The sequence below is a fragment of the Pieris rapae genome, chromosome 24, assembly GCF_905147795.1.
Source record: "Pieris rapae chromosome 24, ilPieRapa1.1, whole genome shotgun sequence".
NCBI lineage: Eukaryota > Metazoa > Arthropoda > Insecta > Lepidoptera > Pieridae > Pieris > Pieris rapae.
The window spans coordinates 2,157,634-2,175,280 of record NC_059532.1 but is presented as its reverse complement, the minus strand read 5'-3'; the positions used below and the strand labels follow the sequence as shown (position 1 = coordinate 2,175,280).

The window sequence follows — 17,647 nt, the reverse complement described above, 5'->3', positions numbered from 1 at the left end:
CTTTTAATAATATTTTTTAATAATTAAATTTTAAGGTTAGTTATTAGATATATTTTTATGTATGTATATATTTCTTTAGAATCTAGTACTATGTATTTTCAATTAATTATTCCAACTACATCACCTAATACATATTTTTATGTATTATGTTATTTGTTTTGAAATATTAAATGTATACTATATGTAAAAAAAATCGATATTGATGTCAAGATTTTAACAGAAGATTTGAGAAGAGTTCAAAAACACAAGACATGACGGAACAGATAAATTGTGGGTTGAGGGATTTTATAACAAAAAAGGTGTCTTTCAATAAAGGCATGTATATGATAAAACTTCTTTTAAATAATAATACTTTATTTATTACAAGAATATGGTACAAAATGTTACGGTGGTGCAATCGTAAGTCGTTCGCATATTCTGCCACACACAGTGGCGCGCAAATTTATCTTAATTTACATTTTTCATTATAAGTTAGAGTCACTTCTTATATTATCTGCATCGTATATATCATACTTTATTAAATTTGTATCAATTACAATGTCTCACACAAATAATCGTTTATTGAATAGTAATTTTTTTCCAAAAGTAATGCACTAAGTCGCTTTTTAAAGACTCTAGTCGGAAGATCTTTTAATTCTTTCGGTAATCTATTGTAAACTTTAATTGCCATACAAAAGGTGTTTTACCGAAACAGTTCTAAATTTATTTTTGGCACAGCCAATTTCTCTCCATGTCTCTTACTTCGACTTAAAAATATGTATATTTGTGTGCAATGTAAGAAATAGTTCGTGAGTTGAGGAACATCACAGTTTTATTTATTTATTAGATCTACATAATACATATTACGAATTCTACTGATAATATTATGTAAAAAACTTCTATCTAATATGTACGACAATATATTATGTAAACATAAGTTTTTCAAAAAATAGGAATTAAAAAAAATACAACAAAGTTTGTTTATTTACTTTCCTTACTACTTATTTTCACAGTAAATTAATACTAATAGATACGAATAATACAAATCTTGTGTGGCCAGTGTGCAACTAAATACATCTGTCGAACAAGCAAAGGGTGCGAAAGACACGCGTTATTGGTGCTTCTCTGAGAAAGTTCGTACGCGCCCGAGGCACTGCCAGTCAAGGATTTGACCCTTATATAGTTACTAGCGGATCCGACAGACGTTGTCCTGTCTATACGTCTTTAATTTGAAAATTTCAAACTTTTTTTAATAAGCTAGTACTTTTTTTAATATTAGTTCTGGACCATTTTGATGAAAATTATTATTCAAATGTTATGACAATATCTAACGATCCAGCACATGGTCTACAATAACACAATGATAACAAAACTTTTTTTTAATTTGATCGCAGCGCTAACTGTCGGGACAGACTAAAATTAAAATTCGAATATTATTTAAAATTTGACAGTGCAGTGGTAGCGCCGTCTGTCGGATCCAATGTAAAACATTCCAAAATCAACAACTACTAATTAATTAAAAAAAACATTGTCCAGCGGACAAAATTGTGAATCTAAACCATTCTCGAATCTCCACGAACACACACAAAAAATTTCATCAAAATTGGTCCAGTCGTTTAGGAGGAGTTCAGTCACATACACACGCACACAAGAAATATATATATTAAGATAACACATGTGACCGCGATTCCGTTTGTACGTAATGTTTGTATAAGTAATCGAATGAAAAGTTATTTAAGATTTACGACATCCACCAGTTGTATATGCTAACATATTTCTATCGAGAAAGGTCAAGGAAGTGTAAGCATATGTCAGTGTTGAAGTGTAGCTGGCAGCAGATAGTATATCAGATTCAGCAATGACTGTAAATTGTGTCAAGTTGAATCATTTCAAACCAAATCAAAAATATCTTGATTCATATAGGTAAACATGTACACTTATGAACGTCAAGAAAAACAAATTAAATTAATTGTAAATTTACATTTACAACTAGTTCGCAAGTCAAGGGCGTAGAGCGGGTAAGAAGAACTGGCAACTTTCCACCACTCTTTTCGAATCGCCAAGTTTTTAATACAAATTGTTTGAACTGGAGCAAATCAATTCCAATTTATTCCAATTATTAGACCACCTAAAAAGACACTTATGAACGTTAAATAAAAGTTCTAGTTGCCCCTTCCAAAAGGTAGTTTCATGTGGAGAATTGGCAAGAAACTCCACACTTACTCTTATAAATAGAATGTACAATATAATTATATACAAAATTATATAATTATATGTGCAATGTACTCCTAGAATAAAACTATACAGGTCTATTATTCTATAGTTAGTATACATGTTCCTCACATATTTACATACATATATTGAATCAATTAAAAAAAAACAATAAAACATTGTATGTGATAAAAATAAAATAATTACTCATTGTAATACTTAAAATAAAAAATATGTAAAATTAGATCAGCAACCAATTTGATTATGTCAAGACTATGATTGTCCTATGGACTGGGACCAGCATATTTCCAAGCTGATTTATGATATAGTACAATAGTTTTCATAATATTTGGTTGGTTCGTGATAAACAACCAGAACTAACATTGCTCTGCGAAGTATCTTAGAATTTACAATGTAAATGCATACAAGTCGTCGGAAATATCTGCGAACCTGGCTTAATGACGTCATACAAACTGGAGAGATAGCAAAAAAATTGAAGATGTAAAAATAAAAAATATTTTATTTGTGTACTTATTTTTATTGATACTCGTACCTACTTGAAATTTACAAATACTTATTATTTACATTATTTAAAATTCAAATTATTTTATCAATTTATTTAATTCAATTTATTACGATTACGAAAGCAAGAATAATACACGTGCGTCGGCGATTGCGTTGGCAACGGTACTGGATAGGCGAAAACGGGGCGGGGTGCGGGGAAGCGCATTCCAGCGAGGTTCGCAGATATTTCCGACGGCTTGTAATGTAATCCGACACAATTGGATTGCTCCTCAATGTTGTATACTTTCCTCTCATTCAACCGTTCACATCGCGTATGGTGGCCTTAACGAAGCTTATTGGATATCTCCGTCACTCACTCCATCCCCAGTGACCGGAGTTTTTATGCAATAGGAGTCAGCCAGGAGTCTCACTTGATGATACCGCCCATGGACCCTCACATTGCGTCTCGCAAGTGCATTGCCGGAATGCCAGTTTTGCTTTTGGTGTAATGGTTGGATATCCTTACAAACGTTGTGTAAAACCAAAAACTTGGCAACGTGCCGGAAAGTTTATTGCCAGTTCTCTTTCGTTCTACGCCCATTGAGAACTGGCAGTAAATATAATATTAGAAGCATTTCATATATATTTATTTTTTGACATTATTAATTTTTCATAAGTGTACATTGTGTTACCGATATGAATAAACGATTTTGAGTTTTGAACCGTAATTTTGAGAATGAGTTCTTCCAAAAATGATAGTAGATCGAAAACTTTTGTATAATTAGTCCCATCCTTAATTATAGCATTTATTGGCAGTTCTACGTCCTAGGTATAGAATGTACAATTTGTTTTTTAGAACAATCTAGAAGCTATTTGAAGCAAATCCCATATAGGATCGGACTTCAATAACTGTAACATGGAAAAAAGGACAATTTTGGACAGTTTATTAAACGGGAGGTACGAAAGGAATTAATAATGATTTTCCAATAAATATCCTTATCATGCAATACAAGCGTAACCACTTCGATCTTTTCCTCATAACTGTGTTTCATGTTGGTGATTAAATTATTATTATAACTTTAAACTCTAATGAAATAAATAAACGAGACGATGATTTTAGCTTTACAGCTGTGGTGCCCACATACCATTTAAACATACAAATTTTAAAAGTCCCGTCGACCAAGTATTTGTGGCAAAACATGTTTTTTTTTATTGTATACATAATCTTAAAAAGAAAACCAGTTGGTGTGGTGTAAATACAGACTGGACACAGTTTTTCTGTACACCAGGACGTCTAACTTTAACTTTATTTAAATATTTTTTTTTTTATGTTACAGGAGGCAGACGAGCAGGAGGCTCACCTGATGTTATGTGACACCGCACTAGACAGTCGCACTGCCAGAAGGCTCGCAAGCACGCTGCCGGCCTATTAAGAATCGGTACGCTCTTATACGTGGGTAACACTGAAAATATTTAGAACTGGCCAGTTAGAAGAGCATTTCTTAATGGACACAATCTGGTCACATCTGTTATAACGTGCTTTTAATCAATTCGCAAGCTACAGTGCCGTACTTAATGCTACGGGCTCCGCGAATTTGGGGCCCCACGCTACAGCGTATCCGAATATAATAATAGCCATAACCATAATAAATCTTGCCACCAAAACATGGTCTCCAAACAAAACATGGTCCACTTAAAAATCTAAAACTCGATTTCGTCACGTTTAATCGTAAAAAATAAGTATTTAAGACCAGTGTTGGCCTAGTGGCTACAGCGTGCGACTCTAATACCTGAGGTCGTAGGATCATTCAACATTTGCTCGAACGGTGAAGGAAAACATCGTGAGGAAACCGACATGTCTTAGACCTAAAAAAAAGTCGACTACGTGTGTCAGGCACTGGAGAATGATCACGTACTTCCCTATTAGATTTAAAAATGACCATGAAACAGATTCCGCAATCTGAGGACAGGACCTAAGCAGGTTGTAGCGCCACTGATTTATTTTTCTAAATATTTTACAAACTTTGTTGAATATAGTAACACTTTCAATATAGACTTATTTAAGCTGATGATTTCTTTTGCTTAGTATTGTAATTACTAAAATAAAAAAAACACGTTTATTATGGAACATAAGATAGACAGGTATTACTTATTCCAATTCATTATATTTGGATGGGCATCCCTACTAATCGGCAGAAGACAGAAAGCTGTAGGCCAAAAGAAAAGGCCGGCGTAAGAAACTCTCGGTAGTCGGTACTCTTTTGAATCTCTAAATTTACCGATCATAAATTAAAAAAAAAATTGTAACAGTTTCGTTTTATTTAATACCCTAAACTTGAGAAGGGCCCCTTGATAGAATTTGCTACAGGACCCGCGTTGGGTTAATCCGGCTCTGAGCTATTTCCGACATTACAAAGTTTTGTCATAAACCTTTATTGACGAGACAACTTTTTTGTTTACGTTGTTATATCTCCCCACAATCTTTATTTTATAAAACATAGGGCAAATGGACAGGAGGCTCACCTGATTTACGCCCAAACCCAATAACCTATCTCAATCCATTTGGACCATCTGAGATAAGCATCTTAATCCAAATTGAAAGTGCCAATAACCAATGGACGGATTGTGATAGCCATCTTAAAATTCTTCTTGTTGTACAAAAATAGTATAGATATAGTTGTGTTATGTAGAATTAACTAAGCAATACTGTTTAGATGTGAAAAGGAAGAGACTGGCTGCCCACAACACAGGGAATCCTAGTGTGGGGACCAGTGTACACTACTTTATCGAAACATTCCTGTATATTATTGTGTCTAATAAAGTTCTTTCTTCTTTCTTCTTCTTTTTTTATCTTTCGATACAAGCTATCCATGGTAGTTTGGATTGGTGTATGTGGATACCTTTGTCTGAAACTGACAGTCCAACTGTGCCAACATCCTATCTAAAGATTTTACTTACACCAGTTTTTAAAATAAATAAAAAGCTATTTGATATGTTTTAAACATAGATATGTATATTTGAATATTATTTATACAGTTTTATTTACTTTATTTGCTTTTTATTGATATATTTACATATACCTGATAAATAACCTTAAAATGTAATAATTAAAATATATTATTAAAAGGAGCAAGGCAAGGTTCCGAAGATACTGGCAGCGTTCCCCCTTTGAATAGCTAGACTAATTCTTTGTGCGAGGTAGCTGCCAGCTCTTCGTTCTCCTGTGATGTCGACTAACCTTTTTGATATTTCTGAATAATTAACATAATTTAACATTAGATGTTTGAGTTTTTTTCCGCAATCTGCGAATTGTCAATTATGAATATGATCAAATATCTATGGAAACAGTGCTATGACAGCGTATCTATTTATTTATTATTATTATTATTTTTTACATATTTTGGGTATATTTATATGGGTTAATAAAACATTTTAGGTACTAATTAATATTTAAAATTCAGCGGTATACATCAAATCTACATAGGGTGTGTTATTTTCTTTTTTTTTATATAAAAAAAAATTAATCACTTATTTGTATGTGTGAGCTTTTTAAACCGGGTATAATTTTGTCCTCCTTTTATATTTAATATATTCTCTTCTTATCAAATAATTGCATATAGACTTTTGAAATTGTCTATTAGGCGTGTATGTCAATTGATAAATTAGTTTTTATAATACATTCTTAAAAAAACAATATTATACTATAAAACATTTATTCACAAAAATACATATATTATCCTTACACATCGCCACTGTAAACTCTGCGAACATAAAGCAACGTCTTTGTTAACGGGACCTGTGTAGACTAATTCTCAAACAACATTGCCATCTCTCATCTCTCCTAGGTACTAAGAACCGGAGTTCTTGGAGAACACTTGCGTTGCTCACTTCACGCAAGAACTTTAGTTATATAGATAGATAGACAGGCTTGTGTTAGTTAAGAGTTATTTATTTATAAGAATTATTTAACAATTTATTACACTTATTTATAAAATTTACATTAATATAACATAATAAGTAGAATGAATTAATATAACATCAGTTTTATTAAAATTAATTAGTTATATCACTTTTATTAACGCAATCTTCGTCAACAATTTGTCTATATGTATTTTTTGTACCATAAAAGTTATAAAAAACATAGTTATTAGATATTCATTAATATTTAACTTTTCAATATCCTCTTTGGTTAACGCGAGTTATAAACATTAAATACATAGGTACATAACTTGCTTACATTTCGTAGTATGAGTGAAAGCACTTTGACGAAAATTCCTAACCTGATTAAATAAATTAAAATAAAACCTCTGTGGGCGTATTAACAGATTTATTGTTTGAATACAAAGCAATTATACATTCAGCACCCTTTTTAAATGTTACTCCTATATAATAACCCTTTTCAGATGCTATTGGGACTGCCACGCTTTTGCAGTGCCTCGGCCAGGCTGATACTGACTTCTGAAGGTACTTTTAAGCAAATTGTGAGGTAGTAGTAAGAGTATCCTCGGTACAATCGATGACGCACTCAATCGCAAATTGTTAGGCAGTTTGTGCGTTTGTTTGTTAGCTCTGAAAGTCAATTGAACTAAGCCATTGTATAGATATAATAGATTTTATCGCGGGCTTTGAGCGCTGCGAATCAAGAAATTCCGTAACGAAGTAAACATAACACAAGATGACGTACTATAGGTGCGGTCAACGCTCGTTAGAGCGGGACAGAATGCATACTGCGTCTCGCATCAGTCTGGCGTAATCGGTGACGTAGGCGTTAGAGGCGAGTATACTAGTCTAATAGGTATAAAAAGAAGTTACAAAGTTTCGAGCTTTCATCTGAGCATCTATCCATGGCCGAAGAAAGGTGACATCAGTGTAGACGGATGGTACATCTTTTTCACCACAACCGATGCCCCATGATACAATACCATTTTGCACGTATCGGTCATTTTCATCCTGTAATTAAGAGTTTTTATAACAAATTATCTGTAATCTGTTTGGATTTCAAAATAATAATGTTCTAATAAAATATGTTTTAAGTTATCAATTTGTTATATAAACATTTAAAAAGCACATGAGGCTGTTACGTGATACAGCCGCCTATGCCACTGGTTTGCGTTGCCGGCTTTTAACGCCTTGCGAAAAAGTTCGCTTTTATCTTAATAATAATTAATTTATTAAAACTTGATTTGTGACAAAAGGGTTGTGACAAGACTAAAATATCGCTAGTGCCCACACTAGGAAAGCCCTATGTTGTGGGTAACCCGAGAAATAACAATTTTAGTGTTAAAAATTAAGAATGTGTGAACAAGTAAGTGTGAATGGGTTTTGGAAAAATTCACAAAATTTCAAAATAGACGCTATTGGTTGATGTATTCCTTTAGTAAATACATATTGGAAGTTTAGATGGCAAATCTGTCTCATAACGTCTTGTGCAGTAAACTGAGATTTTTTATTTATCTATATTATTAGTTATTTTATATAGAACTTTCACTTTTGATATGTGTAATTTGTTCGGCAGTATTATTTAAATTTTTCGATTAAATCAACATTTTAGCTTTCATATTTTCGCCCATTAAGAATTACTAGGGAATGATATTTACCGGCATCGGACAAACAAGAGGTGCTCCCCCGTCTCCTTTACAAGTATCTCTGCCCTCTTCGCCTCCAGCGCACATAAAACTCTGATGAAGTTTGAAATGACGTCCCAGACGTGTCTGTCGCAGTAAAGATTTACAAGATCTTCGATCTACCACTGGTAACTCAACCTGTAAATAAATACAATGTATTTATTTTTTAATTTCATCAGTACCTATATTCTCTTGCATACATATCCACTCTTTCATCACACAACACAGCCAATTTTGCTCGTATTTGATCACTTTATTGAATTTTACTTTCGTCAATAGTATACTTACTCAAAATAAACTTCAACTCGAACACAAAATAACTTTATAATAGTACATTTATCGACGTCAACAGAAAAGTTGTTAAATTAATTCTAAAGTACATATACTACTAGTTTGCAAGTCAAGGGCGTAGAGCAGGAAGAACAACAAACTCTCTGCCACTCTTTTAAGTCGCCCCAAAAATTTTCAGGATCATTTAAATAATCGTCAAATTTATAAATACATTAATTTATTTACTAATTTCCCTTATGAGTAAGCGTGTGAATAGTATAAGGATGTGGATGGATGTATACCAATAAAGTTTTAATATAAAACAAATTATATGGAGCCATCCTAATTCATACTAAAATATCTAAGTGCGCAATTCGAACAGTGAAAACAGAGATGAAGGGTCCAGAAACAGGTACAGAATGTTGAACACCAACTTGTCTGAAGAAAGTCAAGCTGAAGAAACGAAGGAAGATAGTCAAGCTGAAGGGTTCTACTGCCACATGGTTATGACACTTTCATTACTTCGTGATCAAAGTAATCGAACGAAACGATATGGTTTCGTCTTTCATTTCATTAATGAAACATTTTGATACACGTAAGAATATGTAATATGTACCTTTTTTAATTCATTTTGATATTTCCCAAACGTGTCCTTTCCCCAGCCAGCGGCCAAGCATCTCGTTTCTGCGGGGGTCCTTGCTGTCCCCGGAGGGGGCAAACAGACAACTCCAACGTGGTGTGACAGTGTTAGGGGCCATAATAGGATGAGCAAAGCTATATCGTAGTGCATGTTCTCTGTGAATAAATATTTATGTTATTTAACTAGCTTGTTAGTAGTTGAAAAAAGCTTAGTTTAACACCATAATTAGTTAAGGTTCCAAAAATCATTAATGTGTTAAGGTACTATACAGTTAATAAGATAAAAACGCTTGGCAATAGTTCTAATTATATTGTTATAATTTGTTTTGTTATCTTTGTATATAGTCATATTCACAACACTTTTACACAACAGTTTTTTTTTTACTTATCTATCTTTAATGTCGTTGTCGTCATTTTCTTTTGAATAATTGTAATGTAGAGGGAGGGATGATCTCGCTGAGTTTCTTGCCCGTTCCTCTCAGAACATGACCTATTAGTCTTGCTCTTTCGCGAATTTCGTAAACGTTTTTCACATTCATAAGCGAGCCCTAAGACGCATCTAAATTGAATAAATGAATTTTGATTTTGATTGATTTTTTTTGAAACAAATTGTCAATTTCGGGCCAGTAATTCCTGAGATCGGCATTTGTAGGTTGTATCTCACAGTGAAGATCTCCATCGGGAGTCGCTTCCACAGTCCACAAAAGAAAATATCTTGTGAAGAGGACCGTCAAACTTACAGCCATCAAGGTGTTGCTTTTATGCGTTGGACTCGCAAGGGTTTTGACGGGAGTTATAGTATCCTGTGAGTGGTGTTGATCTACTGGCTTAAAAGTGCGACAGTCATCCCTGAAGTGGTGGGTTCGATCCCCTGTTGTGCACCAACTATTTATGTGAGCATTTAAGATTCGCTGGAACGGTGAAGTAAAAAGTTGACGGCGTGTGTCAGGCACCGGAGATTGGTTACCCACTTGCCTATTAGGTTGCATAAATATGAGGCCTAGACCTAAAAATGCCTCCATTGACATTCTGCCGTAACCCTATTTACAACTAAAACAAAAACTCACTCCTTTGCGGTGTATATCGCTCATGCACCACAATCTCCCCAACATCAACATCCTCATGGACGAACTGCTCATCGTTGGTACTTGAATCCCATTCACCAGCTCTAACCCTCATGGCACTGCCAGTGATGTGGGCGGCGGTCAAGACTACTTCTGGGTGTATGATGGAACCGGCGCCCTTGTAGGTGATTTTAAATTTACCATGTTTTCTAAAAACGATAGACATGGTATATTATGTTGTAGCATATTTTTTTTTATAAATTTCTCAATATACGACTCTTGTGGTGCGGGGGATTTTATACACATACTTTGTACAAACAAACCTACCTATAATACCACTTGAAAAAGTTAAACTATCCTTCGATTGAAGGTTATTTGACTGAGTAGCCGAATTTAATTTAATAATACCAACGGCTTCCCTGATTTGATCAGCCAAATCCTCAGCCTGATCCATGTCTGCACAAACCTTGTCCATCACCTCCGGTTCCAAACCCAATTCAATTAATGCCTGATACGATTTATATAAATCTTTCATCCTATCCTCTAACGCGTCACTTCTTGATAGAAGGGCCTGAACGCGATCTTTTCGCGAAATATTTAAAACGGCCGATCCTAGCCACCGCAATACACCAGCTATTTGTGCCTTGTGCGAAACCGCCATTATATAAAAGTACAAACAATAGCACAAAAATCAAATAAAAAGCAAATTATAATAAGCGGCTAATAACTTACTACAAAAAACGATTTATAACACTATCAAAACACTATAATCCCTACAAACATAACAAGATATATGCATTAATAAGTTATGAACCCAGGACTTATATACCGAAAAATCATTAACTAAAATGAAACCACGCTCTGCTACCAAAAAATTATGTATCACAAAGAACGGTTCGGTGGCCGTCGATACGTAATCTTATACTAAAATAAGTCCTGAGTACATACCTCAAGGTTGCTCCTTGTTAGGGCGAAAGGCACAAAAAAACACGTCAGCCGTAAGGATGGATAGATTGTTAGTTTTGGGAACAAGAAATGTTAGGACTGATGCTGTACCTTGCCTTACAATAATAGTTCACGAATACGCACAAAAACACTCACTCTAATAGTCTAAATGGAGGACGTAACTATTGACAAGAAATTCACAAAAAAACACAAAATATATATAAAAAACATAAAATTGCATCTAACCTTACGCAACGAATGTTCAACCACGACTCATTAACAATGCGTATGCGCGGATCAGCCGAGTTAAAAATATTTTTGGGACCACCCTCATGGCCCTCAATTAAATTTATAAACTAAAAATGATTCTATTCCGAACATATATATATTTAAAAAAATCTCAATACATATCCATTCACACAAATACATATTTCTGTTTTATATTCATGGGCTGGTGGGAACAAGTCTCACCTATGCTACGCTCTTGTTGCAGTAGACACAAGTCACTACCCTACCGCAGAAATTTTCCAGCTGCGATCTGAAGTTTCGTAATATTTCTTGTTTTGTAGCATATTGTAATACTAATATTTTCGTAGTAAGATTAAATTTTATACTATTTATTTATTTTTTGTATAAATAATCTTAAATAGTAGAAGTTTGTATGGTGGAAACATAAACTGGACACAGTTTTTCTGTCCACCAGGACGTCGAAAATATTTAGTTAATTAAATATTAACTAAATAAAGTGACATAATATACAACAAAACTCCTTTACCCTCAAAAATTGCACAAACAACGCACTAAAACAATCGAAACACCGCCGCTTCATACATAGCCGATGCAAGAAACCCGTTCTTGACGAGAATTCTCAATCGACTACAGGATGTGTTCTAATATTCAAATAGTGGCTGAATCTCATGTCGAGGTCGTAGGTTCCCCCGGCTGCACAGCTCTGCTAGTAGACTTTGTCTACGTGCTTCTGTGAGTGCTAAGTGTGTTGCGAGTAAGTTGCCCGCTTTAAAGAATTTGTACGCTCTCTTGTTGAAGGACCCTAAGTTGAATTGGTTCTATGCTAGAAAATGCATTTTCGTGGATTCATACAAAAAATTAATAAGTTTATGTATTATTTGTAACTTTACTGACTGTTAATCTGCTTACATAATACTCGAATGACCCCCAAACGCAATTGATGAGTGGCACCCACCCCCATCCCACCCACCTTTATTACCTTTTTTGTATAGAACAGGGGGCAAACGGAAAGGAGGCTCACCTGATGCTAAGTGAGACCGCCGCCCATGGACACTCAATGCCAGAGGGCTGGCGAGTGCGTTTCCGGCATATTGAGAATTGAAACGCTCTTTTCTTGAAGGCTACTAAGCCGAATTGATTCGGAAATACTTCAGTGGGCAGCTGGTTTAACCTTTCCTACTCTACATTTTATTACAGACAGCTTGTCCCGACGCTTAGCAGCTTATTTTTATACAAGAAGATTTATATATACGCTGGAAGAATTTCCGCAATCGGTCCAGATAAAATTTCACAAATATTTCTCTATATTACCGTTGCTCTTTCATAAGGACTGCGACTATCCAGGGAAATTCGCCAAACTTCGTTTCACTATTATCTTTGTTCAAGATACGCATCGATATCCCATTTGAATTATGCTTACCGCAACTCAAGTCAACCTAGAAAACATAAATGTGGTATTAATACCAAGTTAACTCTCGATACTAACTAATTAAATGCTACCGGCGTGTCAAAGGCAGATGGGACGGTGTATGATAAAGAAGAAAGAATAGATAAGGATAATCAAGGTAGCAGATGTCATGACGAAGAAGATTTAGAAGACGGATAGACCAGATTGAAACAGCAGGTGGTGCATATCAGACAGTAGCACAGTGTAAACAGTGGTGGGATTTCTAAGAGGCCTTTGTTTATCCGTTTCTCTTTCACTTTAAAATGAATGAATGAATTTTACATGTGTATTGAAGTTATACTTCTTTTGGCGCGTGAAAAGTGATGAGAGTGAATTTTTACGATGCGCGCGCACACCGACAGCTGAATTCAACATCGTAAAGTTCGTTCTATGTGGCATGAAAATCGATAACTATGTTCAAGTTGTATTTTTATATCAATTTCATATACGACGGTGATATTATTACTAATAATTTATTAGTATATCTATATATATTGAATATTAGTGATAAAACTGATTTGAATAAACTGTTTCGACTGCAATTATAGATTTAAAGTAAATTGTCGTTAATTAAAAATTATTATCTAAAAAATATTGTTTGATTAATTTTAATCACTACTGCATTTTAGTTATTTATTTCCATACGCCAAAGAAGTATAACTTCGAACGCGTGTACATAAGTACACACACTCTTTTTTGATAAGTAAAAGACAATACCTCATCATAGGCGTAATCTAAATCGGGGGTTTTATCTTCTTTGATAATAGGACAGCATTTATCCAGAATAAACTGACACTCTTGATGTACTCTGAAACAATCACATTGCAATTAAACCAATATCCAATACCTGATACCATTTTGCCTGTGCCCGCTCCTACCCTTGCTCTTTCCGCAAGTGCGAACCTGGATTCGCGTTGGTCGCAAACCCCGGTCTGAAGACAGTCCTCAATGCACTGCCAGCAGTAAACCCGCTTATGACAAAGCCCCGACAGAAATAATCTCAAAACAATGATAGGAAAAACTACAATGCCTCTCTAATAAACATCTCTTTGTCCTGGACGCGACAGACAGTCCCTTGTCCACAGGCATTGTTTGATTGATTGTGTTTAACGATTTTGGCTTTTGTGTTTGATGTAATTGCTTAGATATTGTATAATAAGCTGTACGAATACTAACAAGCAAATAAATAATAAATGTATGGTTTTAAATGTATTTTTATTTAAAAAGTATAACATTCCCTACTATCATAATTTTCATATATTTTAGAAAATATAGCTTGTATTCTGTAGATATAGCATTACATAATAATATGATGTGGTGAACTTTGATAAATTAATATAAACATGTTTTCACTGGACGCTAGGAAGAAACTCAAGTCTATCTAAAGATAACAAACTTCTTATATATAAAGTCATCCTAAAGTCCATTTGGACATATAGCCTTCAACTGTGGGACAGAGCAAGTGATACCAACATAAACATACTCCAGCGACAACAGAACAAAATCCTAAGAGCAGTTGCAAAAGTACCCTGGTACATAACCAACAACGATACGGCAGGAGATTGATGTTAAGTGATACCGCCGCCCATGGACTTCCTCAATGCCAGAGGGCTCGCGAGTGAGTCGCCGGCTTTTTATTTTAACTTACCGAACTGTAGTAGTTTTGTTTAAAGTTGTATCATCACATAAATGACGCGGCATACATCGTCCTTCACCACCACTTTGTAGCATACATGTGTCGTTGGTGCCTGAAACCCATTATATATACATATATACAATTGATGTATACATGTTTTTTCTTTTGTCATGAAATTTAAGTGCATGTTACTAACATGGGATTTCGAGCATACATTAAATATTCAAATTCAAATCATTTATTCCAATTAGACCACCTAAAATGACACTTCTGAACGTTAAATAAAATATAAAGATGATTCTAGTTGCCCCTTCCAAAAGGTAGTTTTGTGTGGAGAAAAATGGCCAAGAAACTACACTTTCTTTTAAAATAGTATTTAAAATGTTTGTATATATTAGTTAAATAATTATATCTGTGAAATGTACTCCTAGAATAAAATTACTATACAGGTCTATAATTGTATTGTTAGTATACATGTTCCTCACGTATTTACAAATATCAAAAGCGTATGACAATTGACAAACCCGGTAATGGCGGCGGTACCCCAAATACTTCCATCATAGCGTCCTGATTGAAATCTTGACCAGCCACCGATAGAACTCCCAGTAACAAAAACTTTATCTGTAAAAGCAAATTATATCACTTATATCAATAAGATTTATTTACTAGTTCTACATCAACAATTATACAAGTAAATATGACATCACAAATTTTACACACTCGCGTAGATACCAATTTCAGTACCAAGTTCAGTAAATCGGACTATAGATATTTATATGATATATTTGTGTTATTATAACAGTTTTATTTTACTCAGTTTTCACTTACTTCCTTTAAGATTATTAGATACACACATTCATAATATAACCAATTTTTTATTTGATTAAAATATAGTTTATTAATCAAAAATGCAAAGCTATTTATAATATTACATATACAAAATGTAGTTAAAAGAAATAGGTAGTACGATATAGTAGTAAATTAGGCTACAACCCAGGGCGCGACATCTAGGGGGGCGCGCTAAAATCGCGTCTTCGCTAGATCCTATGCATCATCCCGACGACACCGCCTACATCGCAACGGCATTCAACGCGCGCTACGCAGGCGTCAAGCTGCAGAGGTCGCTGGATGCCCTTCCCGCCTGGCTGGCTGAGCGGCGCCTGACCGCAAATGCCGCCAAGACCCAGGCCAGGTCTTTGGCCGGCGACATCTCCCGCCACCGCTCCAGCTACAAGGGGTCGAGATCCAGTGGCGCCCCAAAGCAACCTACCGAGGCCTCACAATGCGCCACCACATCGCTGCAGCCACGGGCCGCGCAAAGGCGGTTGCCGTGAAACTACGCCCTGTGCTCCAGTCATCGCTGCCTATAAAGTAAAGCAAACTGGCGCTCTACAAGCAATACGTCAGACCGCACCTTACGTACGCGGCGCCCGCGTGGTATGCGCTTGCGGCCGAGACGCACCGACGTCGGTTGCGGGCCGTGCAGAGTACCACACTGCGGCGTATAGTCGACGCGCCGCGCTACGTAAGGAATTCCACCATTCAACGAGACCTCAAACAGGAGAGCCTGGATGACTTTATCAGCGCGCTGGCGAGACGCATGTTCGAGCGTGCGGACGCCGGAGGGCTTCCAGCACCTCCAGAATCTCGCCCCGCTCCACACCAGGCCTCCCGACCACCGCCGATCCTTCCCGCGCGAGCTAGTGCGCGAGGAGGACTCCGATACCTAAAGAAGTACCTACGCATTCTCCACCCCCGCTGACACACAACAACATTGCAGCCAAGACGCTACATAGCACCTAAAAGACCCAGGGCCGCTCCAGGCCCGCCACAACGACCACCCCGCCCTTGAGCGGGGCGCGAAACTGATACCCCCCGCAAGCCCACGGGCGTAACGGGGCTCCCGGCGCCACCCACGGGTGCAGTGCGGAAGACAGCAATAGCAGGTATGCATCATCCCCTGCATATTTCAAGTAGACTGAGAAAAAACACTAAATTAACTGTGAACTGGATCTAGAAGCACATTGGAGATTTTAGTATCCAAATTAGATGAAGAAGCGACGGTACAAAAAATCTGTCAATAACTTAAAAATACATCAAAGTATAGATACCAAAATATATGAGTGTTACCAACTGCAACTGCAAAGGTATTTTTCAGTACTAAAAAGAGTTAAAAGATGCACTCTACACTCGGCCAACAAAAACTTACAGCGCTCTCGCTACTGTACATAGAATTTGATTTGTAAGAAACTATTGAATTTGAAATAAAATATAAATAAGAGGGCGCATCCCGATAAATAGCCTAGTGCGGTCAAAACTGCATATGAAATGTATGATGGAAATGTTAATTCTTAATTTCTAATAAATTCTAAATTCTTAATAAATCTTAAAAAGCCAATATCTTTAAATGGAATAGTTTTTTTCTATGCCACGCTAACAAAAACTTATACTAATCGTGCGCAAACAATCATGAGCTAGTCAACAATAATGCGACACTACGATGTTTACAGCTTTGTCGACATAAGTTTTTAAGCTTTTGCTTTATAGATTTTATTGTGGGCCTTGAGCATGGGGACCGAATCCAGAAATTCCGTAACGAAAAAAAAACCTAACACCCCCCATTCCGACCGGCACAGCGGTGATACTTTTTAGACACGAGACTGACAATATAGGCTTGTTAGTCTGAGTCTGGTAGATTGAATTAATGACAAAGAAAAAAAATAATGCATAAATAAAAAATAAATAAACAATTATAATTGCATAGGTTGATAAAAAATGCTATGCAATAGCTTTATCGCGGCAGGCCCCGAGTGCCACACGTTTTTTTTATATTTAATAATATAACCGTTCAAAGTAATTTAAGCTAAATACGTACAATTAAATCCATGTTTAATTCCATCATAAAATCACACAACCAAACTGGTAAACGACATGAAATTGACTGTTGAATTTTGCTCAACAAATGTTATCTTTATATTATTTGTGCTGTTTTGCGGCTGATTCATCACAAACGCTAAATTTGTAAACTATTTTCAGTGTAGTGTTTCCTGCTTCATTTATTTTAGTCCCTCCGGAGAGA

General features: G+C 35.6%; 1 protein-coding gene across 1 annotated transcript; it reads right to left on the bottom strand.

The window, feature by feature from the left end:
* Positions 1–6,438: 6,438 nt before the first annotated feature.
* Positions 6,439–17,504, bottom strand: LOC111001703 (phenoloxidase-activating factor 2-like). The gene is made up of 9 exons (XM_022271697.2): positions 17,444–17,504; positions 15,093–15,189; positions 14,581–14,680; positions 13,650–13,740; positions 12,797–12,921; positions 10,295–10,500; positions 9,205–9,383; positions 8,292–8,456; positions 6,439–7,644 (listed from the first exon to the last, which is right to left on the bottom strand). The coding sequence occupies exons 1-9, from the start codon at positions 17,468–17,470 to the stop codon at positions 7,483–7,485; spliced, it is 1,152 nt and encodes a 383-aa protein (XP_022127389.2). The 5' UTR covers positions 17,471–17,504; the 3' UTR covers positions 6,439–7,482.
* Positions 17,505–17,647: the final 143 nt, after the last annotated feature.

Coding starts and splice junctions, on each gene's coding strand:
- LOC111001703 (XM_022271697.2), bottom strand. CDS start 17,470: ATGATGGAATTAAACATGGATTTAATT. Junction 15,190..17,443: donor AATTAAACATGGATTTAATT/GTACGTATTTAG, acceptor TTGCTTTTACAG/ATAAAGTTTTTGTTACTGGG. Junction 8,457..9,204: donor ATCAAAATGAATTAAAAAAG/GTACATATTACA, acceptor ATTTATTTACAG/GTTGAGTTACCAGTGGTAGA.